At 45.2% G+C, this 27,668-nt stretch overlaps 1 protein-coding gene across 1 annotated transcript in view; it reads left to right on the top strand.

Moving 5' to 3' along the window:
* Window positions 1-27,668, top strand: part of gripap1 (GRIP1 associated protein 1) — a 94,202-nt gene that overhangs the window by 6,281 nt on the left and 60,253 nt on the right. Inside the window, exons 5-19 of the mRNA XM_084186582.1 lie at window positions 5,906-6,013; window positions 6,238-6,394; window positions 6,539-6,672; window positions 8,123-8,171; window positions 8,873-8,943; window positions 9,353-9,400; window positions 11,623-11,654; window positions 12,156-12,203; window positions 12,343-12,442; window positions 12,689-12,766; window positions 24,455-24,589; window positions 24,754-24,849; window positions 25,249-25,461; window positions 25,569-25,682; window positions 26,164-26,241. Of these exons, the coding sequence (XP_084042708.1) occupies window positions 5,906-6,013; window positions 6,238-6,394; window positions 6,539-6,672; window positions 8,123-8,171; window positions 8,873-8,943; window positions 9,353-9,400; window positions 11,623-11,654; window positions 12,156-12,203; window positions 12,343-12,442; window positions 12,689-12,766; window positions 24,455-24,589; window positions 24,754-24,849; window positions 25,249-25,461; window positions 25,569-25,682; window positions 26,164-26,241 (1,461 nt within the window). The remainder of the gene's footprint in view (window positions 1-5,905; window positions 6,014-6,237; window positions 6,395-6,538; window positions 6,673-8,122; window positions 8,172-8,872; window positions 8,944-9,352; window positions 9,401-11,622; window positions 11,655-12,155; window positions 12,204-12,342; window positions 12,443-12,688; window positions 12,767-24,454; window positions 24,590-24,753; window positions 24,850-25,248; window positions 25,462-25,568; window positions 25,683-26,163; window positions 26,242-27,668) is intronic.

Raw genomic sequence — 27,668 nt, 5'->3', positions numbered from 1 at the left:
AGCCACTGTAACTGCACCTCAGAAATTGCAGCCCAAATAAAAGTAACAGACGCATCTCAACATCAACTGTTCAGAGGAGACTGTGAATCAGGCCTTCATGGTCGATTTGCTGCAAGGAAACCACTACTAAAGGACACCAATAAAAGAAGAGACTTGCTTGGGCCAAGAAACATGAGCAATGGACATTAGAACGATGGAAATCTGTCCTTTGGTCTGATGAGTCCAAATTTGAGATCTTTGGTTCCAACCTCCGTGTCTTTGTGTGACACAGAATAGATGAACGTATGATCTCCGCATGTGGTTCCCACCGTGAAGCATGGAGGAGGAGGTGTGATGTTGTGGGGGTGCGTTGCTGGTGACACTGTCAGTGATTTATTCATAATTCAAGGCACACTTAAACAGCATGGCTACCAAAGCATTCTGCAGCGATACGCCATCCCATCTGGTTTGCGCTTAGTGGGACTATAATTTGTTTTTCAACAGGACAATGACCCAAAACACACCTCCAGGCTGTGTAAGGGCTATTTGACCAAGAAGGAGTGATGGAGTGCTGCATCAGATGACCTGGCATCCACAATCACCTGACCTCAACCCAATTGAGATGGTTTGGGATGAGTTGGACCGCAGAGTGAAGGAAAAGCAGCCAACAAGTACTCAGCATATGTTGGAACTCCATCAAGACTGTTGGAAAAGCATTCCTCATGATGCTGGTTGAGCGAATGTCAAGAGTGTGTGCAAAGCTGTCATCAAGGCAAAGGGTGGCTACTTTGAAGAATCTCAAATATAAAATATGTGTTGATTTGATTAACACTTTTTTGGTTACTACATGATTCCATATGTTATGTCATATTTTAGATGTCTTCACTATTAATCTACCATGTTGAAAATAGTAAAAATAAAGAAAAACCCTTGAATGTGTAAGTATGTCCAAACTTTTGACTGGTACTGTATATATTACCATGTATTTTTTTTTTGTTGCACTGGCTCGAGGCACACTCACTAGACTCTAGCCACACAATCCAATGCATACACTCCAACGCATACACACACTTTCACGCTCTTAACTTACGCTTCTGCTGCTCTGTTTATTATACATCCTGATTGCCTAGTCACTTTTACCCCTACCTACATGTATATACTGTATTACCTCAACTACCTCGTACCCCTGCACATTAAATCGGTGCTGGTACTCCTTGTATATAACCTCGTTATTGTTATTTTATTTTGTTACTATTCTTCATACTTTTTAACTCTGCAGTGTTGGGAATGCGCTCGTAAGTAAGCATTTCACGGTATAATCTACACCTGTTGTATTCGGCGCATGTGACCAATAAAGTGTTATTTGAGTTTAAGTATTTATATATTTCTGCTACCATTCACTTTCAGCACTGTTTACATGTATATCAAATCAATTAAAATAAAACTTTATTTGTCACATGAGCCGAATACAACAGGTGTAGACCTGCCGTGAAATGCTTCCTTACAAGCCCTTAACCAACACTGCAGTTCAAGAACGAGTTAAGAAAATATTTACCAAATAAAGTAAAAAATAAATAAAAAGTTACACAAAATAGCAATAACCAATCAATGTACGGGTGTACAGGTTAGTGGAGGTCATTTGTACATGTAGGTAGGGGTAAAGTGACTGCATAGATGATAAACAGTGAGTAGCAGCAGTGCCTACACTGACACTGTTGCACACTTACACACCCACCACCTAAGTCTTCCGTATGCTTCGGTTTGGCTCACATACTCCCTTAAATACCATGAGAAGTGAACAAATTTGCATGAAAACGATTCAACTCTCGTTGAATGATTAAAACACTTAATTGAGTCCCGACTGTTGACCAATCACCGATGAAGGGGCGTAGACTTTAGCTACTGACTTCGGCTTGCCTCGAGAAATAATTACGTGTGCACGAACAGCCGGAAAAAACCTGTCACAAAATGTTGTCATAATATATGCACAAACTGTTTTAGATGGGAAGCATGCGGACGCCTTTATGATGTTGCCATACTGTTTACTATTATTATAATTATAATTATTTATCCTGCTACCAGTCACCTTCTCCTAATTCCTGCCTACATGTACATACAGTGCATTCGGAAAGTATTCAGACCCCTTGACCATTCCACATTTTGTTACCATACAGCCTTACTCTAACATTTATTAAATTGTTTCCCCCCCCCTCATCAATCTACACACAATACCCCATAATGACAAAGCAAAAACAGGTTTTCAGAAATTTTTGCAAATGTATTACAAATAAATAAATAAAATCACATTTACATAAGAATTCAGACCCTTTACTCAGTACTTTGTTGACGCACCTTTGGCAGTGATTACAGACTCAAGTCTTCTTGGGTATGACACTAGAAGCTTGGCACACCTGTATTTGGGGAGTTTCTCCCATTCTTCTCTGCAGATCCTCTCAAGCTCTGTCAGGTTGGATGGGGAGCATCGCTGCACAGCTATTTTCAGGTCTCTCCAGAGATGTTCGATCAGGTTCAAGTCTGGGATCTGGCTGGGCCACTCAAGGACATTCAGAGACTTGTCCCGAAGCCACTCCTGCGTTGTCTTGGCTGTGTGCTTAGGGTCGTTGTCCTGCTGGAAGGTGAACCTTCGCCCCAGTGTGAGGTCCTGATCAGTCTGGAGAAGGTTTTCATCAAGGATCTCTCTGAACTTTGCTCCGTTCATCTTTCCCTCGATCATGACTAGTCTCCCAGTCCTCGCCGCTGAAAAACATCCCCACAGCATGATGCTGCCACCACCATGCGTCACCGTAGGGATGGTGCCAGGTTTCCACCAGACGTGAAGCTTGGCATTCAGCCCAAAGAGTTCAATCTTGGTTTCATCAGACCAGATAATCTTTGCTTCTTATGTTCTGAGAGTCCTTTAGGTACCTTTTGGCGAACTCCAAGCGGGCTGTCATGTGCCTTTTTACTAAGGAGTGGCTTCTGTCTGGCCACTCTACCATAAAAGTATGATTGGTGGAGTGCTGCAGAGATGGTTGTCCTTCTGGAAGGTTATCCCATCTCCACAGAGGAACTCTGGACCTCTGTCAGAGTGACCATCCAGTTCTTGGTCACCTCCCTCACCAAGGGCCTTCTCCCCTGATTGCTCAATTTGGCCGGACGGCCATCTCTAGGAAGAGTCTTGGTGGTTCCAAACTTCTTCCATTTAAGAATGATGGAGGCCACTGTGTTCTTGGGGACCTTCAATGCTGCAGACATGTTTTGGCACCCTTCCCCAGATCTGTGCCTCGACACAATCCTGTCTCGGAGCTCTACGGACAATTCCTTCGACCTCATGGCTTGGTTTTTGCTCTGACATGCACTGTCAACTGTGGGACCTTATATAGACAGGTGTGTGCCTTTCCAAATCATGTCCAATCAATTGAGGTGGATGCCAATCAAGTTGTAGAAACATCACAAGGATGAACAATGGAAACAGGATTGCACCTGAGCTCAATTTCGAGTCTCGTAGCAAAGGGTTTGAATACTTATGTAAATAAGGTTTTTCTGTTTTTATTTTTAATACATTTTCCAAAAGTTTTAAACTTTTTTCGCTTTGTCGTTATAGGGTATTGTCTGTATATTGATGAGGCTTTTTAGTTATTCAATCCATTTTAGAATAAGGCTGTAACGTTACAATGTGGAAAAAGGGAAGGGGTCTGAATACTTTCCGACTGCACTGTATCTCCCTCAAATAATCCTGTATCCCTGCACTTTTAAAATTTGGTACGGGCACTGACACTATATATAGCCTCCCCTCTTATTTAAAAAAAATTAGTTCTACTATATTTTTTATATTGAATACTGCACTGTTGGGTAGGGCTTGCAAGTTTAGCATTTCACTGTACTTGTGCATGTGACAAGTAAAACGTGAAACTTAATGAATAGAGAGACTTCCTCAATGAAGGCAAAGGGATTATTCCCAACTACAGGTAGAGAAAATGGGGCTGCTTTGTCTGTTAAGTTCATTTCGTGCATTTACTCGTTAGGTTCTTCCACATCAGTGGTCAAAAGTTTTGAGAATGACACATACTAATTTTCACAAAGTCTGCTGCCTCAGTTTTGATGATGGCAATTTGCATATACTCCAGAATGTCATGAAGAGTGATCAGATGAATTGCAATTAATTGCAAAGTCCCTCTTTGCCATGAAAATGAACTTAATCCCCCAAAAACATTTTCACTGCATTTCAGCCCTGCTACAAAAGGACCAGCTGCCATCATGTCAGTGATTCTCTCGTTAACACAGGTGAGAGTGTTGACGAGGACAAGGCTGGAGATCACTCTGTCATGCTGATTGAGTTAGAATAACAGACTGGAAGCTTTAAAAGGAGGGTGGTGCTTGAAATCATTGTTCTTCCTCTGTTAATCATGGTTACCTGCAAAGAAACACGTGCCGTCATCATTGCTTTGCACAAAAAGGGCTTCACAGGCAAGGATATTGCTGCTAGTAAGATTGCACCTAAATCAACCATTTATCGGATCATCAAGAACTTCAAGGAGAGAGGTTCAATTGTTGTGAAGAAGGCTTCAGTGCGCCCAAGAAAGTCCAGCAAGCGCCAGGACCGTCTCCTAAAGTTGATTCAGCTGCGGGATTGGGGCACCACCAGTGCAGAGCTTGCTCAGGAATGGCAGCAAGCAGATGTGAGTGCATCTGCACGCACAGTGAGGCGAAGACTTTTGGAGGCTGGCCTGGTGTCAAGAAGGGCAGCAAAGAAGCCACTTCTCTCCAGGAAAAACATCAGCAACAGACTGATATCCTGCAAAAGGTACAGGGATTGGACTACTGAGGACTGGGGTAAAGTCATTTTCTCTGATGAATCCCCTTTCCGATTGTTTGGGGCATCCGGAAAACACCTTGTCCGGAGAAGACAAGGTCAGCGCTACCATCAGTCCTGTGTCATGCCAACAGTAAAGCATCCTGAGACCATTCATGTGTGGGGTTGCTTCTCAGCCAAGGGAGTGGGCTCACTCACAATTTTGCCTAAGAACACAGCCATGAATAAAGAATGGTACCAACACATCCTCCGAGAGCAACTTCTCCCAACCATCCAAGAACAGTTTGGTGACGACCAATGCCTTTTCCAGCATGATGGAGCACCTTGCCATAAGGCAGAAGTGATAACTAAGTGGCTCGGGGAACAAAACATCGACATTTTGACAGCATGCCAGGGCGGATTGCAGAGGTCTTGAAAAAGAAGGGTCAACACTGCTAATATTGACTCTTTGCATAAACTTAATGTAATTGTCAATAAAAGCCTTTGACACTTATGGAATGCTTGTAATTATACTTCAGTATACCATAGTAACATCTGACAAAAATATCTTAACACTGAAGCAGCGAACTTTGTGAAGACCAATACTTGTGTCATTCTCAACTTTTGACCACGACTGTAGTATAAGGATGTGGTGTATTTGGGCCTGGTTTATAATTCATATTATATTAATGCAGTCAACAGCCCCCTCTGCTGTTTCAATATGCATATTTCACCTTTCCCCAGAGTATTTAAGATAATTTGGAAAAATTGGGGAAAATCTGATTTGTAGAGACCCATCAAAGTATGATATCGAAGTAGAGCATTGTCCTCTAACTTTTTCACCATCCTTTCTAATCAGCAAAGTACACATTGTCGTGTTTTTGTGAGAGTATACAAACTAGAAATGTGGAGGATCATAAAGTCGTCATCCTGTGTTTTCTCATTGGATTGTTATTCAGTGGATGCTCTCAAAAGTAGTATTATTTGTTAGTGTGATAGTTAATAAGATACTTTTTTTAGGTCAACAGTTCCAGTAATTTCATTAAAGTGTCATAAACCTCACTGGAGCTCAAGGTGAGGATTGTCTACTTTCTGTTTACATGGGTGGGTTGTCTGTCTGGTGTGTGCGCTCAGGAGGTGGATGCCTTACTCAGCGAGAATGAGATGCTGCAAGGCAAGCTGCACAGCCAAGAGGACGACTTCAGACTGCAGAACAGCACCCTGGTGCAGGAGCTGTCCAAGGTACTGGCTCTCCCCTGCTCCCACACATGCCACTGGTGATGGGGTTGTGGCGCCTCGCTTCAGAAGAGGGGAATGTCCTTGTAAATTTAAGATGTGATTTAAGCCTATCCTATGTCTAGCTTATGTAACACATAAAAGCCCCACCTTCCTGATCACATTTTCTGATTTATATTACAGAAATATTTATAAGTCATTTATTGCATTCCCCCGTTTTGTGTTTTTAGTTATGCACTCAGATAGAGGAGCTAGAACATGCAAACAAAGAGCTAAAGGATGACAAGGGGCTGCAGGCTGAATCCTCCAGTCCCACCTCCATCTCTGTGGATGGAGAGCTACTGCACCTCCAGGCAGAGAATGCTGCCCTTCAGAAAAAGATGACGGGTATGTTTTATGTTGGTTATCGTTGTAGAAAATCACCTTTTTCAAAGGCATTTCTTAGATGAGCTGTATCTGGTAATGGCAACACATTTAGTTTTTTTTTTTATCTCCACCAATCCTATTTACATCACTGTGTTTTCCCCTCAGCCCTTCAGGAGCGTTATGAGAGTGAGATAAAGAGCCCAAGGGGAGCGGAGGTCAGTGAAACCAAAGCCTCAGAGACAGACGTCAGTGAGAGCAGGGAGGACGCTGCAGCCAGAACCAATGACAGACTGGAACAGGTGACACCATAAACAAATCTTTTCAATGGAACTGCCATTTTGAAAATATCCTCAGATGCACTTCTACTGTTGTATCGGGCATACATAAATGTATACATTGGTCGTTGTTGTTCATTATTGAGCTGGTTGCTCTGTTCAAACCCCCTTGGTTTGTGCTGTGGTGGAGACCTCTGTGGGCTATACTCGGCCTTGTCTCAGGATTGTAAGTTGGTGGTTGAGGATATCCCTCTAGTGGTGCGGGGGCTGTGCTTTGGCAGAGTGGGTGGGGTTATATCCTTCCTGTTTGGCCCTGTCCGGGGGTTTCTTCGGATGGGGCCACAGTGTCTCCGGACCGCTCCTGTCTCAGCCTCCAGTATTTATGCTGCAGTAGTTTATGTGTCGGGGGGCTGGGGTTAGTTGGTTATACCTGGAGTACTTCTCCTGTCTTATCCAGTGTCCTGTGTGAATTTAAGTATGCTCTCTCTAATTCTCTCGTTCTCTCTTTCTCTCTGAGAACCTGAGCCCTAGGACCATACGTCAGGACTACCGGGCATGATGACACCTTGCTGTCCCCAGTCCGCCTGGCCTTGCTGCTATTCCAGTTTCAACTGTTCTGCCTGCGGTTACGAAACCCCTACCTGTCCCAGACCTGCTGTTTTCAACTCTTAATGATCGGCTATGAAAAGCCAACTGAGAGACCTGAGCCCTAGGACCATACGTCGGGACTACCGGCCGTGGTGACTCCTTGCTGTCCCCAGTCCGCCTGGCCTTGCTGCTATTCCAGTTTCAACTGTTCTGCCTGCGGTTATGGAACCCCTACCTGTCCCAGACCTGCTGTTTTCAACTCTTAATGATCGGCTATGAAAAGCCAACTGAGATTTATTCCTGATTATTATTTGACCATGCTTGTCACTTATGAACATTTTTGAACATCTTGGCATGGTTCTGTTATAATCTTCACCCGGCACAGCCAGAAGAGTGGCCACCCCTCATAGCCTGGTTCCTCTCTAGGTTTCTTCCTAGGTTTTCGCCTTTCTAGGGAGTTTTTCCTAGCCACCGTGCTTCTACACCTGCATTACTAGCTGTTTGGGGTTTTAGGCTGGGTTTCTGTACAGCACTTCGAGATATTAGCTGATGTAAGAAGGGCTATATAAAATAAAATTGATTGATTGATTGATTCAACATGCAAAAAGGCTCTGTTTCTTCTGCCCATTATGATGTACCTGTATGTTTCTACATACATATTAAACCGTTACAGTATGGACCGCCAACTGGCGTATTACAACACATGAATCAGCCCCTATTTAGATCAAGCCTTTGCATTATGCATGCAGGTTGGTTTTGTGTGTATCTGTTATCTATTTACAGGATTAGTTGACAAATCATCCCATATTTAGATTACGCTTTTGAATTATGCATGCAGTATGGTGTTGAGTTGTCCTTAAATTAATTTCCTTTTTGTTTTTTCAAGGCAGAGGCAAAGTGTGCCAAACTGGAACTGCGAGTGAATGAGCTAAGTGGTGAGTTGAGTCTTTCTTATGGAGAATATATCTTCAGAAATAGTTTGGAAAGCCTAGTACAGCAAACGTTTAAACTTTCCCCCTTGGTTGTTTGCTACTTTACAAGAGTGATTGACTTAATTCATTGACGTCTTTGTTAACAATGTTGACTCCCAGCACCAAATGTTGCTTTAATAATTTAACCCGCTGGTTTCCTTACAATCTGATAGGACATAGTCCAGTTCACTGTTCCTCTATGCAGGCTCTATGGGGCATGTGTCCAGCAGGCGCCTAGCTTTTGTCAGAGACCAGTCAGGCCAGGAGCGTGTGACTGGGTTCCCACTAGATGGGCAAGTGGCAAAGTCAAAGTTGGATATTATTGTAAAAATTTATGAAAACAAAAATCTTAATTTTAAGGTTAGGGTTAGGCATAAGGTTAGCAGTGTGGTTAGGGTTAGGCATAAGGTTAGCAGTGTGGTTAATGTTAGGTTCAAAATCAGATTTTAAGAAGACACATTGTAGAAATAGGCGGGGTTTATGACTTTGCCACTTGCCCAGAAAGTGATGACCACGTGAGTTGGGGTACTGTGATTAAGACTAAGCTGGGCTACCTGCGTGCCCTGCAGGACCTGCAGTGAGGACCACCGGGCTAGTTATGAAACAGGATTCTCTTAGGTGGGCAGCACTGTGTCCAAATCCATTAACGCAATGCTTTGGGCCAGAGGTGGAACTGCAGCTGCACACTGAGGTGGAGGAGAAACGCCTACTGAAGGAGCAGCTCCAAGCACTAGAGGTAACTAACGACCCACCCCACAACCCTAGGTTAGGTGTTAACGACCCATCCACAACCCTAGGTTAGTTGCTAACGACCCATCCACAACCCTAGGTTAGTTGCTAACGACCCAGATTGATTTATACGTTTTTTGTTGTTCAGCTTTTTCTTCAGTTTCTATGTTACCAGCGCTAGTGCCTCAAAGTGAAGCAGTAAGATGTACTCTCAGATACAGAGCTGCATATCAGAAAATATGGTCACTAACTGCCTCCTCCATTTACTAGGCTAATTGAGTGTATGTGGGTTTGTGTAAATATGATACGCTGTGGACAGACTTTCCCTAAGGCACAATTAAGGACAGACAACAATTTGTTGGCTATTTCTATGTCTCTTCATCTAAGCACTAAGATCTTTCGCTTCTCTCCTCCAGTCATCCAAACAGGCAGACATCACTCAACTTCAAGAAGAAATATCGAAGGTAACTATAAGATCAGATGTGTCCTTCAATGTATAGATTAGGCTATAGTGTATGTTAGCATCTAGGCCCCTACATGTAATCAAACAAATCAAATTACATTTTATTTGTCACATAGACGTGTTTAGCAGATGTTATTGCGGGTGTAGCAAAATGCTTGTGATTCTAGCTCCGACAGTGCAGTAATATCTAACAAGTAATATCTAACAATTTCACAACATATACACACAAATCTAAGTAAGGAATTGAATTAAGAATATATACAATAATGGACGAGCAATGACAGAGCGGCATGGACTAAGATACAGTAGAATATTATAGAATACAGTATATACATATGAGATGAGTAATGCAAGATATGTGAACATTATTAAAGTGACTAGTGTTCCATTTCTTAAAGTGGCCAGTGATTTCTATAGGCAGCAGCAGCCTCTAATGTGCTAGTGATGGCTATTTAACAGTCTGATGGCCTTGAGATAGAAGCTGTTTTTCAGTCTCTCGGTTCCAGCTTTGATGCATCTGTACTGACCTCGCCTTCTGGATGATAGCGGGGTGAACAGGCAGTGGCTCGGGTGGTTGATGTCCTTGATGATCTTTTTGGCCTTCCTGTGATATCGGGTGCTGTAGGTGTCCTGGAGGTCCCTGCGGTAGCGGGCAGTGCAGTTGCCGTACCAGGCGGTGATACAGCCCGACAGGAAGCTCTCAATTGTGCATCTGTAAAAGTTTGTGAGGGTTTTAGGTGCCAAGCCAAATGTCTTCAGCCTCCTGAGGTTGAAGAGGCTCTGTTGCGCCTTCTTCACCACACTGTCTGCGTGGGTGGACCATTTTAAGTTTGTCAGTGATGTGTACGCCAAGGAACTTGAAGCTTTCCACCTTCTCCACTGCGGTCTCGTTGATGTGGATAGGGGGGTGCACCCTCTGCTGTTTCCTGAAGTCCACGATCATCTCCTTTGTTTTGTTGACGTTGAGTGAGAGGTTATTTTCCTGGCACCACACTCCCAGAGCCCTCACCTCCTCCCTGTAGGCTGTCTCGTCGTTGTTGGTAATCAAGCTTACTACTGTTGTGCCGTCTGCGAACTTGATGATTGAGTTGGAGGCGTGCTTGGCCACGCAGTCATGGGTGAACAGGGAGTACAGGTGGGGGCTGAGCACGCACCCTTGTGGTGCCCCAGTGTTGAGGATCAGCGAAGTGGAGATGTTGTTTCCTACCTTCACCACCTGGGGGCGGCCCATCAGGAAGTCCAGGACCCAGTTGCACAGGGCGGGGGTCAGACCCAGGGCCTTGAGTTTAATGATGAGCTTGGTGTTGAATGCTGAGCTATAGTCAATGAACAGCATTCTTACATAGGCATTCCTCTTGTCCAGATGGGATAGGGCAGTGTGCAGTGTAATGGTGATTGCATTGTCTGTGGATCTATTGGGGCGGTATGCAAATTGAAGTGAGCCTAGGGTGTCAGGTAAAGTAGAGGTGATATGATCCTTGACTAGTCTCTCAAAGCACTTCATGACAGAAGTGAGTGCTACGGGGCGATAGTCATTTAGTTCAGTTACCTTTTTATTCTTTGGTACAGGAACAATGGTGGCCATCTTGAAGCATGTGGGGACAGCAGATTGGGATAAGGAGAGATTGAATATGTCCGTAAACATGCGCATGCTCTGAGGACGCAGCTAGGAATACCGTCTGGGCCGACAGCCTTGCGGGAGTTAACATGCTTAAATGTCTTACTCACGTCGGCCACGGAGAAGGAGAGCCCACAGTCCTTGGTAGTGGGCCGCGTCGGTGGCACTGTGTTATCCTCAAAGCGGGCGAAGAAGGTGTTTAGCTTGTCCGGAAGCAAGACGTCGGTGTCGGCGACGTGGCTGGTTTTCCTTTTGTAGTCCGTGATTGTCTGTAGACCCTGCCACATACGTCTCGTGTCTGAGCCGTTGAATTGCGACTCCACTTTGTCTCTATACTGATGTTTTGCCTGTTTAATTGCCTTGCGGAGTGAATAGCTACACTGTTTGTATTCTGCCATATTCCCAATGCGGTGGTTCGCGCTTTCAGTTTTGCGCGAATGCTGCCATCTATCCACGGTTTCTGGTTAGGGAAGGTTTTAATAGTCACAGTGGGCACATCTCCTATACACTTCCTGATAAACTCAGTCACCGTTTCAGTGTATTCGTCTAAATTATTTTCGCAAGCTATTTTCGAACACTGATTTTGTCCATGTGTTTCCTTCTAGCTCTCTGAAAAATTTAAGAAAAAGCAAGACAGGTAAGATTCTATTTACCTTGCAAATGTTATGAATGCATTTCTTTGGTTCTACACAAAGTAAAACTCAAAGAGCATTAAAAGACAATTCCGTGATAGATGGATTGTATTGTGGATTAATGTATTTGAGTTCCCTTGGCTCAGCTGTGATGAACTAAATCAGAGTATGACAGTAATAAGCCCCTGGGCCCTGTCCTGTTATAGTGGTATTTCTCTGGCATCATTGGGCAGCCGTCTCAGGCTCAGTATAGCTATGTGACACTAGGCTCCGGCCCTGTGGACAGTCAGCAGGCGGGAGTAATGAGACTGAACCTCAACTTGTTTTGCCAGCAGTCACTGTCATCTGCTGTGTCTGCAAAGATGTCTGCCCAAAGCTCCCCTTACGGGCTCTTTTCACACCGGCAGAGCCCTGGCCTCCCGCTCGGGGAAGTCTTATATCTCCTCTACTGGGTGGTTTCAGGGTTGAACAGTTTTCTCACTGTCTCTTTACGACTTGTTTTATAGCTTTCTGCATTTGCAAGGCGAAAAAGAAGCCCTTTACAATGACAGCAGGTAAGGGTATAAAGATTCAACTTGTTTTTCACTTTCACCAAGTTTCTGAAGGTGGTGGTACTTTTTTATGTAACAAAATAAAAACTGCTATTTGAGAAGAAAACAACAGGTAGATTAAAATACATTCTTTCTGCACCAGGACCAAAATCGATGAGATTCAACAGAGGAAGGAGGAGGAGTTGAAGTCAATGAACGTCCGCATCCAGAAGTTACAGGGAGATCTGCTGTCAGCCAGCCAGGTCAGACACCCGACGTTGCCTGTCCTGTTATGAGATCAATCTCAATATATTGTTTATGATTGGTATTGTACCTGGAGTAATCATATTGTTTTATTATGACAATACATACTCCTTATTAACTTCACATTGGATTTCTAGCTGGTTTGTAGTAGATATGCCCTAGACCCATATCCTAAAATGATTGACAGCCTATGACAGAATCTAGTGGGAAGCTGAAGCTGACTCTTGCTGCCTGTGTTTTTCTAGAGAGATGGAGAGATGAAGGAGCAGCTACAGAGCCGGCAGAAGGAGCATGAGTTAGTTCTACACACACTCAGAGATCAGGTATAACAAGGACCATGAGTTAGTTCTACACACACTCAGAGATCAGGTATAACAAGGAGCATGAGTTAGTTCTACACACACTCAGAGATCAGGTATAACAAGGAGCATGAGTTAGTTCTACACACACTCAGAGATCAGGTATAACCAGGAGCATGAGTTAGTTCTACACACACTCAGAGATCAGGTATAACAAGGACCATGAGTTAGTTCTACACACACTCAGAGATCAGGTATAACAAGGAGCATGAGTTAGTTCTACACACACTCAGAGATCAGGTATAACCAGGAGCATGAGTTAGTTCTACATACACTCAGAGATCAGGTATAACAAGGAGCATGAGTTAGTTCTACACACACTCAGAGATCAGGTATAACCAGGAGCATGAGTTAGTTCTACACACACTCAGAGATCAGGTATAACCAGGAGCATGAGTTAGTTCTACACACACTCAGAGATCAGGTATAACCAGGAGCATGAGTTAGTTCTACACACACTCAGAGATCAGGTATAACCAGGAGCATGAGTTAGTTCTACACACACTCAGAGATCAGGTATAACCAGGAGCATGAGTTAGTTCTACACACACTCAGAGATCAGGTATAACAAGGACCATGAGTTAGTTCTACACACACTCAGAGATCAGGTATAACCAGGAGCATGAGTTAGTTCTACACACACTCAGAGATCAGGTATAACCAGGAGCATGAGTTAGTTCTACATCACTCAGAGATCAGGTATAACCAGGAGCATGAGTTAGTTCTACACACACTCAGAGATCAGGTATAACCAGGAGCATGAGTTAGTTCTACATCACTCAGAGATCAGGTATAACCAGGAGCATGAGTTAGTTCTACACACACTCAGAGATCAGGTATAACCAGGAGCATGAGTTAGCTCTACACACACTCAGAGATCAGGTATAACCAGGAGCATGAGTTAGTTCTACACACACTCAGAGATCAGGTATAACCAGGAGCATGAGTTAGTTCTACACACACTCAGAGATCAGGTATAACCAGGAGCATGAGTTAGTTCTACACACACTCAGAGATCAGGTATAACCAGGAGCATGAGTTAGTTCTACACACACTCAGAGATCAGGTATAACCAGGAGCATGAGTTAGTTCTACACACACTCAGAGATCAGGTATAACAAGGACCATGAGTTAGTTCTACATCAGTCAGAGATCAGGTATAACAAGGAGCATGAGTTAGTTCTACACACACTCAGAGATCAGGTATAACAAGGAGCATGAGTTAGTTCTACACACACTCAGAGATAAGGTATAACCAGGAGCATGAGTTAGTTCTACACACACTCAGAGATCAGGTATAACCAGGAGCATGAGTTAGTTCTACATCAGTCAGAGATCAGGTATAACAAGGAGCATGAGTTAGTTCTACACACACTCAGAGATCAGGTATAACCAGGAGCATGAGTTAGTTCTACACACACTCAGAGATCAGGTATAACAAGGAGCATGAGTTAGTTCTACACACACTCAGAGATCAGGTATAACCAGGAGCATGAGTTAGTTCTACACACACTCAGAGATCAGGTATAACCAGGAGCATGAGTTAGTTCTACATCAGTCAGAGATCCGGTATAACCAGGAGCATGAGTTAGTTCTACATCACTCAGAGATCAGGTATAACCAGGACCATGAGTTAGTTCTACATCACTCAGAGATCAGGTATAACCAGGAGCATGAGTTAGTTCTACACACACTCAGAGATCAGGTATAACCAGGAGCATGAGTTAGTTCTACACACACTCAGAGATCAGGTATAACAAGGAGCATGAGTTAGTTCTACACACACTCAGAGATCAGGTATAACCAGGAGCATGAGTTAGTTCTACACACACTCAGAGATCAGGTATAACCAGGAGCATGAGTTAGTTCTACACACACTCAGAGATCAGGTATAACCAGGAGCATGAGTTAGTTCTACACACACTCAGAGATCAGGTATAACCAGGAGCATGAGTTAGTTCTACACACACTCAGAGATCAGGTATAACAAGGAGCATGAGTTAGTTCTACACACACTCAGAGATCAGGTATAACCAGGAGCATGAGTTAGTTCTACACACACTCAGAGATCAGGTATAACCAGGAGCATGAGTTAGTTCTACATCAGTCAGAGATCAGGTATAACCAGGACCATGAGTTAGTTCTACACACACTCAGAGATCAGGTATAACCAGGACCATGAGTTAGTTCTACATCACTCAGAGATCAGGTATAACCAGGAGCATGAGTTAGTTCTACACCAGTCAGAGATCAGGTAAAACTCAAGCCTATTAACTGTAATCTGCTATGCATAGTTTTTATATACAGTGCTCTGAAAAAGTATTTGCCCCCTTTCTAACTTTTGCATATTTTTGATACTGAATGTTATCAGATCTTCAACCAAAACCTAATATTAGATAAAGGGAACCTGAGTGAACAAATAACACAACAATTACATACTTCATTTATTTCATAAATAAAGTTGTGCAACACCCAATGCCCCTGTGTGAAAAAGTCTACATGAAAATGGCTAAAAAGCAACAAATTTGAAGTTTTGGAATGGCCTAGTCAAAGTCCAGACCTAATCCCAATTGAGATGATGTGGCAGGACTTGAAACGAGCAGTTCATGCTTGAAAACCCACAAATGTCGCTGAGTTGAAGCAGTTCTTCATGGAAGAGTGGGCCAAAATTCCTCCACAGCGACGTGACAGACTGATCAACAACTACAGGAGGCGTTTGGTTGGAGTCATTTGCAGCTAAAGGTGGCAAAACCAGTTATTGAGTGTAAGGGGGCAATTACTTTTTTCAAACAGAGGAATTGGGTGTTGCATAACTTTGTTAAATAAATAAAATAAGTATACTTTTTTTTCTGTTATTTGTAAACTCAGGTTCCCTTTATCTAATATTAGGTTTTGGTAGAAAATCTGATAACATTCAGTATAAAAAAATGCAAAAATAGAGAAAATCAGAAAGGGGGAAAATACTTTTCACGGCACTGTAGTGTGTTCATGTAAGTAGTGTATGATGATACCCCATATAGGTAGTATAGTGGAGAGCGTTCTCATGTGTATACACTGTGTTCACCACAGCTACTGTAATATGGAAATATTAAGGCATCTGACATTCACTTTTTCTCTAAACTTTAGTCGAACTGTGTACACTGCATTCGGAAAGTATTCAGACCCCTTGACTTTTTCCACATTTTGTTACGTTACAGCCTTACTCTAAAATGGATTAAAACAGTTTTTTTTCTCATCAATCTACACACACTACCCCCATAGTGACGAAGCAAAAACAGGTTTTGAGAAATGTTTGCAAATGTATATAAAAAAATTAATAAACTGATATGACATTTACATAAATATTCAGACACTTTACTCAGTACTTTGTTGAAGCACCTTTGGCAGCGATTACAGCCTCGAGTCTTCTTGGGTATGACGCTACAAGCTTGACACACCTGTATTTGGGGAGTTTCTCCCATTCTTCTCTGCAGATCCTCTCAAGCTCTGTCAGGTTGGATGGGGAGCGTCGCTGCACAGCTATTTTCAGGTCTCTCCAGAGATGTTCGATCGGGTTCAGACTCTTGTCCCGAAGCCACTCCTGCTGTGGCTGTGTGCTTAGGGCCATACCCAAAAAAAATTATGCACGCATGACTGTAAGTCGCTTTGGATAAAAGCGTCTGCTAAATGGCATATTATATTATTATTATTATAGATGATTGTCCTTCTGGAAGATTCTCTCTACAGAGGAACTCTGGTGCCATGTCAGAGTGACCAAGCCCCTTCTCCCCTGATTGCTCAGTTTGGCCGGGCGGCCAGCTCAAGGAAGAGTCTTGGTGGTTCCAAACTTCTTCCATTTAAGAATGATGGAGGCCGCTGTGTTCTTGGGGACCTTCAATGCTGCAGAATTGTTTTGGTACCCTTCCCCAGATCTGTGCCTTGACACAATCCTGCCTCTGAGCTCTACAGACAATTCCTTCGACCTCATGGCATGGTTTTTGCTCTGACATGCACTGTCAACTGTGGGACCTTATATACACTACTGGTCAAAAGTTTTAGAACACCTACTCATTCAAGGGTTTTTCTTTATTTGGACTATTTTCTACATTGTAGAATAACTATGAAATAACACATGGAATCATGTAGTAACCAAAAAAGTGTTAAACAAATCAAAATATATTTTATATTTGAGATTCTTCAAATAGCCACCCTTTGCCTTGATGACAGCTTTGCACACTCTTGGCATTCTCTCAACCAGCTTCATGAGGTAGTCACCTAGAATATATTTCAATTAACACGTGTGCCTTATTAAAAGAAGAAGATTGAACGAGGGGTTAATATTCTTATAATCAATAGGCAGTTGTAACCTGTAACACACCTCGTTCAATCTTCTCAGGACTTTAAAGGGCCCCACAAACCGCCGACCCAGCTTCCGGCAGGGCAGGCGGAGGGGCAGGTTTCGAGTCGAGAGCCAGACTCGATCTCCCGGTGCGTATACCGGTCCCTCACTGCGGTGGCGATCGGCACTCGCCTTCTGTCGACGGATGGCCCGCTGCAGATGGACATGTGCAGCGTCCCACGTCTCCTCCGAGCGCCGAATCCACTCATCCACCGCAAGAGCCTCGATCTGGCTCTCGTGCCATGGTGCCAGAACCGGCTGATACCCTAAAACACACTGGAAAGGTGTTAGATTGGTGGAGGAGTGGCGGAGAGAGTTCTGTGCCATCTCTGCCCATGGGATATACCTTGACCACTCCTCCGGCCGGCCCTGGCAATAGGACCTCAGAAACCTACCCACATCCTGGTTGACTCGTTCTACCTGCCCATTGCTCTCTGGGTGGTAACCCGAGGTAAGGCTCACCGAGACCCCCAAGCGTTCCATGAACGCCCCCCAGACTCTGGAGGTGAACTGGGGACCTCGGTCAGACACTATATCCTCGGGCACCCCATAGTGCCGGAAAACGTGGGTAAATAGGGCCTCAGCGGTCTGTAGGGCAGTAGGGAGACCCGGCATTGGGAGGAGACGACAGGCCTTGGAAAACCGATCCACAACAACCAAAATAGTGGTATTCCCCTGGGAGGGGGGAAGGTCTGTCACAAAATCCACCGAGAGGTGGGACCATGGTCGTTGTGGAACGGGCAGGGGATGTAACTTTCCCCTGGGCAAATGTCTAGGCGCCTTACACTGGGCGCACACCGAGCAGGAGGAGACATACACCCTCACATCCCTAGCTAACGTTGGCCACCAGTATTTCACGCTAAGGCAGTGCACTGTCCGGCCAATACCTGGATGTCCAGAGGAGGGTGATGTATGAGCCCAATAGATAAGGCGGTCACGAACCTCGAGCGGAACATACGTCCGCCCCACCGGACACTCTGGGGGAGTAGGGTCGGTACGCAGTGCCCGCTCGATCTCCGCATCTACCTCCCACACCACCGGAGCCACCAGACAAGACTCCGGCAGTATGGGAGTAGGCTCAATGGACCTCTCCTCTGTGTCATACCGCCGGGACAGGGCATCTGCCTTACTGTTCTGGGACCCTGGGATGTATGTGATCTTAAAAACAAACCGGGTTAGGAACATGTTCCACCTAGCCTGACGAGGGTTTAGTCTCCTAGCTGCCCGGATGTACTCCAGGTTACGGTGGTCAGTCAGAATGAGGAAAGGGTGTTGAGCCCCCTCAAGCCAATGCCTCCACACCTTTAGGGCCTGGACTACAGCTAACAGCTCCCTGTCCCCTACGTCATAATTACGCTCCGCCGAGCTGAGCTTCTTAGAATAGAACGCACAGGGGCGGAGTTTAGGTGGCGTGCCGGACCGTTGCGAAAGGACTGCCCCAATACCGGCCTCGGACGCGTCTACCTCAACTTGGAATGGTAAAGCGGGATCCGGATGCGCCAGCACCGGAGCCGAAGTGAACAGGTTCTTTAGTTTAACAAATGCCCTGTCCGCCTCAGCTGACCACTGCAAACGCACCGGACCCCCCTTTAGCAGGGACGTAATGGGAGCTGCCACCTGTCCAAAGCCCCGGATAAACCTCCGGTAGTAATTAGCAAAACCCAAAAACTGCTGCACCTCTTTTACAGTGGTTGGAGTTTGCCAATTACGCACGGCCGACACACGGTCAACCTCTATCTTCACACCAGACGCGGACAATCGATAACCCAAAAAGGAGACGGACTCCTGGAAAAACAAGCATTTCTCTGCCTTGACATACAAGTCATGCTCCAACAGCCTCCTCAACACTCGGCGCACCAGGGCTACATGCTCGGCTCGTGTAGAAGAGTACACTAGGATGTTGTCGATGTATACTACCACACCCTGCCCATGCATGTCCCGGAAAATCTCGTCAACAAAGGATTGGAAGACTGAAGGAGCATTCATTAACCCGTATGGCATGACGAGATACTCGTAATGCCCCGAGGTGGTGCTAAATGCTGTTTTCCATTCATCCCCCTCCCTAATGCGCACCAGATTGTACGCGCTCCTGAGATCTAACTTTGTGAAGAACCGCGCTCCGCGTAATGACTCCGTCATAGTCGCAATCAGAGGAAGAGGGTAACTGTACTTAACCGTGATCTGATTGAGACTACGGTAATCAATACACGGGCGCAAACCCCACGTCCTTCTTCTTCACAAAGAAGAAACTCGAGGAAACCGGGGAAGTGGAGGACCGTATGTGTCCCTGTGCCAAGGACTCGGCTATGTAAGTCTCCATAGCCGCGGTCTCCTCTTGAGACAGGGGATACACACGGCTCCGCGGAAGTGCCGCTCCTGTTTGGAGATCTATCGCACAATCCCCCTGTCTATGAGGTGGTAGCCGTGTTGCCCTCGTTTTGCTGAACACAAGTGCTAAATCCTCATATTCAGGGGGAATGCGCATTGCGGGCACTTGGTTCGGACTCTCCACCGAGGTCGCCCCTAAGGAAACACCTAGACATCTCCCTACACACTGGGCAGACCACTCCATAAGAGCCCTCTGTTGCCACGCAATGGTAGGATCATGGGCGCTTAACCAGGGAAGCCCCAGCACCACGGGATACGCAGGAGAGTCGATCAGATAAAACTGAATGATCTCCTCATGACCCCCCTGCATCGTCATCTTAAGTGGTGCTGTGACTTCTCTGATCAACCCCGACCCCAGCGGCCGGCTGTCTAGGGCATGAACAGGAAAGGGGGCTTCTACCGGCCGAAGGGGAATTCCTAACCTATAACAAAATTCACGATCAACAAAGTTCCCAGCTGCGCCTGAATCTACTAGCGCCTTATGCTGGGAATGAGGTGCCACCTGTGGAAATCTCACAGGTATACACAAGTGACCAACAGAGAGCTCTGGGTAAGTGGGACGCCTACTCACCTGAAATGACTCCCCAGTGCGTGACCTGTTGTCCCCTCTCCCAGGAGACCCTCCCCAGCACCTAGCCGCAGTGTGTCCTCCACGGCCACAGTTGGTGCAGGGGACGGCCCCCCTCGGGTTCTCTCTCCTCCTCTCCCTAGCGCCAGCACCCCCGAGCTCCATGGGAACCGGCTCGGAGTTGCTGGAGGGTGGAATGGACGACCCCCACTCGGGACGTCCGCGGGTAGCCAGCAGGGTGTCGAGACGGATGGAAATGTCCACCAACTGGTCGAAGGATAGGTTGGTGTCCCTGCAGGCCAGCTCACGACGAACGTCCTCTCGTAGGCTACACCGGTAATGGTCGATGAGGGCCCTCTCATTCCACCCCGCATCCGCCGCTAGAGTCCGGGACTCCAGGGCGAACTCCTGTGCACTCCTCTTCTCCTGTCGGAGGTGGAACAGACGCTCCCCCGCCGCCTTCCCCTCAGGTGGATGATCGAACACAGCCCTGAAGCGGCGGGAGAACTCCGCGTAGGTGATGGTGGCGGCGTCTATTCCCCTCCATTCGGCGTTGGCCCACTCCAACGCCTTGCCGGATAGATAGGAGATGAGGGCGGAGACGCTCTCGTATCCCGAGGGCGCCGGGTGTAAGGTGGCCAGGTAGAGTTCCACCTGCAGGAGGAACCCCTGACACCCGGCTGCAGAACCATCATATGCCCTCGGGAGCGAAAGCCGAATGCCACTGGGTTCCGGTGCTGGGAGAGGAGGACTGGCCGATGGTGATGGTAAGGTGTGCGAAGGCGTGGGCACCTCTCCCGTAACCAATCGACGCAGCGTATTGGACACCTCGTTCATGGCGGCCCCAAGTTGCCGGATCATGGTGTCTTGGTCGCTGATCCGATCCTCCAGCGACTTGGGGGCCGCCGCTGCTCCTGCTGACTCCATAAAGGTGTGTTGTTCTGTCAATGGCTGAGGTTAATGTGGTGTGGGAGTCAGGCGCAGGACACCGAAGCTTAGTCCAACAAAGTTTACTAGTGCAAACCAAAGCACAATACAATGAACGGCCTCAACAATAAACAGAGGCAAGCGATTAAGCAAACTGTGCGTAAACCAATAAAACAATAAACAGAGAAAAACACGCAGCACTAACGGACAGGCGAATAACAACACACAAACTAACCAACACCAAACAGGCAACTTATAGGACACACAATTAGACACAAACGGACACAGGTGCAACAGACAGACAAAAGCAATCAAACATAGAAACATTCAACGGTGGCAGCTAGTAATCCGGGGACGACGAACGCCGAAGCCTGCCCGAACAAGGAGGAGGAGCAGCCTCGGCAGAATCCGTGACAGTGAAGGTCAGTCAATACGGAACATTTCAAGAACTTTGAACGTTTCTTCAAGTGCTGTCGCAAAAACCGTCAAGCGCTATGATGAAACTGGCTCCGCCACAGGAATGGAAGACCCAGAATTACCTCTGCTGCAGAGGATAAGTTCATTAGTTACCAATCTCAGAAATTGCAACCCAAATAAATGCTTCACAGAGTTCAAGTAACAGACACATCTCAACATCAACTGTTCAGAGGAGACTGTGTGAATCAGGCCTTCATGGTCGAATTGCTGCAAAGAAACCACTACTAAAGGACACCAATAAGAAGAAGAGACTTGCTTGGGCCAAGAAACACGAGCAATGGACATTAGAACGATGGAAATTTGTCCTTTGGTCTGGAGTCCAATTTGGAGATGTTTGGTTCCAACGGCTGTGTCTTTGTGAGACACGGTGTGGGTGAACGGATGATCTCTGCATGTGTATTTCCCACCGTAAAGCATGGAGGAGGAGGTGCTATGGTGTGGGGGTGCTTTGCTGGTGACACTGTCTGTGATTTGTTTAGAATTCAAGGCGCACTTAACCAGCGTGGCTACCACAGCATTCTGCAGCGATACGCCATCCCATCTGGTTTGGGCTTAGTGGGACTAGCATTTGTTTTTCAACAGGACAATGACCTCCAGGCTTTGTAAGGGCTATTGACCAAGAAGGAGAGCGATGGAGTGCTGCATCAGATGACCTGGCCTCCACAATCCCCCGACCTCAACTAAATTTAGATAGTTTGGAATGAGTCGGACCGCAGAGTGAAGGAAAAGCAGCCATCAAGTGCTCAGCAGATGTGGGAACTCCTTCAAGACTGTTGGAAAAGCATTCCTCATGAAGCTGGTTGAGAGAATGCCAAGAGTGTGCAAAGCTGTCATCAAGGCAAAGGATGGCTATTTGAAGAAAGTCAAATATAAAATATATTTTGATTTGTGTAACACTTTTTTGGTTACTACATGATTCCATATTTGTTATTTCATAGTTTTGATGTCTTCACTATTATTCTACAATGTAGAAAATAGTTTAAAAAAAAGAAAAACCCTTGAATGAGTAGGTGTTCTAAAACTTTTGACCGGTGGTATAGACAGGTGTGTGCCTTTCCCAATCATGTCCAATCAATTGAATTTACCACAGGGGGACTCCAATCAAGTTGTAGAAACATCTCAAGGATGATCAATGGAAACAGGATGTACCTGAGCTCAATTTCAAGTCTCATAGCAAAGGGTCTGAAAACGTATGTAAATAAGGTATTTCTGTTTTTAATTTTTTATATATTTGCTAAAATGTCTAAAAACCTGTTTTCACTTTGTCATTTACATTTTAGTCATTTAGCAGACGCTCTTATCCAGAGCCACTTACAGTTAGTGAGTGCATACATTTGTCATACTGGCCCCCCATGGGAATCGAACCCACAACCCTGGCGTTGCAAGCGCCATGCTCTACCAACTGAGCTACAGGAGGCCTATTGGTTATTGTGTGTAGATTGATGAGGAAAAAAATCAATTTTAGAAGACGGCTGTAATGTAACAAAATTAGGAAAAAGTCAAGGGGTCTGAATACTTTCCGAATGCACTGTATGCTATATTTTTCCTAACGTTCAAATTATCTTAAAGTCGAGACATTTAATTGACGGTTAATGAAAAGGCAGAGTGAGGATCAGCCTAAATAATTAGAGATTAGTCGAAGTGTGAAGAGGTTGTCTGGAAGAGAGTGGTGCTGTCTTTGTGGGCACGGTGCACTTCATTAGGGACCAGTCTGTTTTTCCACTTTAGTAAGGCCTCCTAGATCTCTCAATGAATTACACAGGGCCCTGCCTGCCTGGCTGTTAGCATGACTGGCACTTATGTCCTCTGAGACGTCACAAGTCTTAATTAACTTGAACTCTGCTTTGGATAGACAACAAGATAAGGCATTGGAGTCTGCTGTTGTGTTCTCTTTTCATTTTCTCTTTACAATATGGAAGTACTTTTTTATTCCAAGTATTTTTGGTGCGTCATGCAGACATTCTGTTTCTCATCTGGCTTCTGTCACCGTTCTTCATTGTTTCATTCTACATGACCTAATTTATCCTTATTTTTTAAAATTCCTTTGCCATCTGTTTTTCGTGCCTTACTGATCCTCTTCTGGTAATTTCACCCCGACCCCTTCTTCCTTTATTGTTCCGTTGATGATCCGTCCATCCTATCAATGGAAACCGCCTTTCCCCCTTCTCTTTCAATACATATTGTTGTTTTGCCAATCGCCACCTCTTGTATCCTTTTCTTCACCTTGCACATTGTCTTTTTCCTCCGTCTCTCCTCTTTTCCCTCCCTGGCTGTCCTGGGTGGTGCCCCCTGTGTTTACCCTGTGTGTGGCGCTGTGATGCAGATAGCGTGTCAGAGTGCTGTGAGTCAGGAGCAGGTGGAGAGTATCCTGACTGAGAACGATGCTCTCAGGACTAACCTAGTCGCTCTAGAACAGGTAGAGTATCCTGACTGAGAACGATGCTCTCAGGACTAACCTAGTCGCTCTAGAACAGGTAGAGTATCCTGACCCCCGCCCTGCCAGGACCCCGGGCCCGGCTCAAACCCCACGAAAACCTAGTCAATATTCATTCTACCATTGTCACCACTCACCAGCCATTACCCATGATGCATCACCATTATGACAAGTCAAGCTGATGTGAATAAAGTCAGGGAGGTAAAGACATTTTTCACATACTAACGGATGGTAATTATATCAATAGTTCAGACACATTAGTTGCTGCTCCTTACAATAATACTAACGGTTTGTTGTTTTCCCTACAAAGCTTAATCCACAGTCGTCCAACTTCTGCTCATCTGCTTTTCATGTCTCACTTTCTCCACTTCTACCCTACTGATCCAGATGATCCATGTTTCATTAAACCAAGTCTAGAAATACCTGTGTAAAATGGCTGAGCTGAGTGTGCACTGACCAGTGGGTGGGCGTTGTCATTAGATTCAGACAGTGAAGACTCAGGAGATGAACCTTTTGCGTGACCAAAACACGGCTCTGAACGTGGAGCTGCAGCAGAGACGGACAGAGCAGGAGAGCTTCCTGGCACAGAGAGATTACCTTAACTCTCAGCTACAGGTTTGTGTGGCCATCAGATTGTCCTAGTGCGTGCATACTCGCAAGAACAACTGAAATAAACCTTACTTTTATAGTGGTTATTACTTATATTGTAGGTCAAGGAGTAAAAAGCTGGAGTTGCAAATTAATTTTTATACTCTCTTTCGCTGTCTTTTTCTCTGTAGGAGGTGAACCGTGCCAACAGCAGACTGTTGGAACAGCTGACTGAAATGGACCAATGGAAAGACAGACTACAGCAAGAGCTGGAGGAGGCTAAAAAGGTGGGCTATCTGTGACACAGAGAGACAGAGAGACACTTGCAGGAGGCGTACACACATGGCACTGTAGTAATTGGCATTACTGTATGCCAGGGAAAGTGGGAGTGCTGAGTTGACCTCCCTCAAGCTCCACTCCTTCTGCCCACAGGGTCACAGACCATAAATAGACATCACAGCTTCAATTAGCTTATGTGCCAGTCTTGGACTTATCACAGTTATATTTGAGTTAGATTTATATGAATTCAGGATTATGATTCAAAGATTTGTCTCCATGGTTTGTTTAAAAATGAGTGAATCAGTGCTGGATGAGTGTGAATGTTATTGTTCATTTATCAGCACAATAAATGTCAGAGATATGTAGTAACGTCCAGAGATATCCTCCCTGTCTCCGTCCACCTGCAGACAGCTGACAAGCGGAAGGCCATGCTGGATGAACTGGCCATCCAGATAATCACAGAGAAGTCCCGGCATAAGGAGGAGCTGAGCGACTTGCGTTTGCAGCATGAGAAGGAGGTGCTGGGGGTGCGGGCGCGCTATGAGAAGGAGCTGAGGAGTCTCCACGAGGACAAGAACCGCACAGAGGAGGATATCCGCTCACAGCTCCGAGATGAGAAGGTGAAGACGGTGGGACACATTTAGATTCAGTGCCACAGAGCCAATGAGAAGGGAGAGAACATGAGAAGCTACATTGCTTGTGAATTAATGTGACCTTTGACCTCTAGGCTCGCAATAAGGAGCTGGAGGGTCTGCAGCAGAGTGTGGAAGAGCTGCAGGCCCAGGTCCAGTCCATGGAGAACACTAAGGGCTGGTTCGAACGCAGACTCAAAGAGGCTGAGGTACACTAGCAACTATCAACTTCACTTTCACTAGAATATTACAGTACTTACTGAAGTGGGTTAGTTATGCTGTGTTGTACCACTATACACTTTAAAGCTTTTACATGAACATACAGAAATGGTGTTGAAGAGGAGGTTAATGAGTGATCAATACTGGCAGTTAGAGGCGCCCTTCACTGCCTAGAGTAACACTGACCACATGGTGTCATGGTAACACTGACCACATGGTGTCACGGTAACACTGACCACATGGTGTCACGGTAACACTGACCACATGGTGTCACGGTAACACTGACCACATGGTGTCACTAGTGCTTCTTACTTATTTCTGCTCAGATTTGTTTTGTTTTCTAGCATTTACTGCGATTTAATGGCTTTAAATATTTACAGTAGTTTAGCCTGTTAAAGAATTCTAAAAATAGATGTGTGCTGATGATTAGTTGATTGCTTGTTCCAATGTCGTGTCCCTCCCTGTGTTCAGGAGAGCACAGAGAGGAGCAGTCTGGAGCACCAGGAGCGCATGGAGAAGCTGCAGAAAGAACATACTCTCCAACTGGAGGTTGTTTCACTTGTTTTCCTCATCTCAGACAGACACGGCAGAGTGGTGTACACAGCAACACACTCAGACAGACACTTTCCTCTGGGCCCAGGGGAATACCTACTGGGAGTGTATGTAGGCTTTGTTCACTGCAGTTGGCCTTAGTGTTGCACGGTATACTGAAACTTTGTTACTGTATGTGAAAAACAAAAACTGTTCGGTACTAGAGTTGTTGTTCCGTTCAGTACTTCTGTCAAATGTCTCACGTGATTGAGAGTATCAAGTCTGTCTACCAGCACAGCCCCTTTATAACGCCAAGAGCAAAGTGCCTGCTCCACTTACTCATTCCAGGGCCGCCGGGAAAACCTGTGGTGAGGCGGCATTTGCCACAGCACTTTTCAATATATTAACGCAAAGTTCCGTTTTTAAAAAGAGGGGCAAAGTGCCGTTTTTTTTTAACTGATTTGCCTCCATGATTTTTGAACTTGCGCACAATTTCTCTGTCCTTCACATCGGAGTGCTGCTGCAGGCTCTTGACCAATCAGATTCATGGAACAATGCACTAAGCTCAAGGCATGCTCTCCACTTTCCTCCGGTATTTATTTAGCAAGCCTGGTAACACATTACTCCCGACAGACACAAGCGAAAACTCTTCCATAAATGTAGCAGCCTAAACACCTAAACACTAGCGATCTGATGTGCTGTATTGCATGTAAACTAACAACAACAGCAGCTGCATAGTCTAGCTATGCTCCTGTCCCTCTGGCCAGGGTATTTATAGCCCACTTGTTTGTGAAAATGTGAATGGGATCAAATTTGTTTTATATTTAAACGGACTAGGCTACTTAGACTTTTTAAATCCAAAATTATTAACTGGAATTAATCAATAAACACAATATCTGACATAGACTGTGAGTAAATTTTTAATTAGGCCTACAGTTGCATAGGGCAGGACTATGCGATGCAGACCTGCATAAAGCAAGCTCAGCCATGTGAGTTTTATTGTCCAATCATGTTGCTCTCTCTGTGTATAAGAACCCCCCCTAGTCCTTCTTTAAAATATAATTCATATGAACCAGTAAGGTTGCTGCAGTTTGACAGGGCTTTCATCCTCCCCAAGGCCAGGACTTTTTCCAGGAGTAAAAAAAACAACATGTTTTTATAAAAAAAAAAAAAAAAACTCTGGTCCCATAATAACCCATAATAAACATTTTTACAACAGATTATTCCCGTCATACCATATAAGGTCCCGAGTTTTAACTGGTAAAATGTTCAAACTGTTCATTACTGTTTGCAAAACAATGTCCATACAGGATAGAACACTTTTACAATGCAAGACAATACCGGTAGATTCCAGCTTTAATTGTAGGCTAACTTTCCTTGCAGAATTCACTACCCTAGTACATTGTTTGTGAAAATATGCAAACCATAATGCCCTAGTACATTGT

Source organism: Coregonus lavaretus, assembly GCF_964263955.1.
Source record: "Coregonus lavaretus genome assembly, chromosome: 22".
Lineage (NCBI taxonomy): Eukaryota > Metazoa > Chordata > Actinopteri > Salmoniformes > Salmonidae > Coregonus > Coregonus lavaretus.
This window is presented reverse-complemented; position numbering and strand designations above follow the sequence as displayed.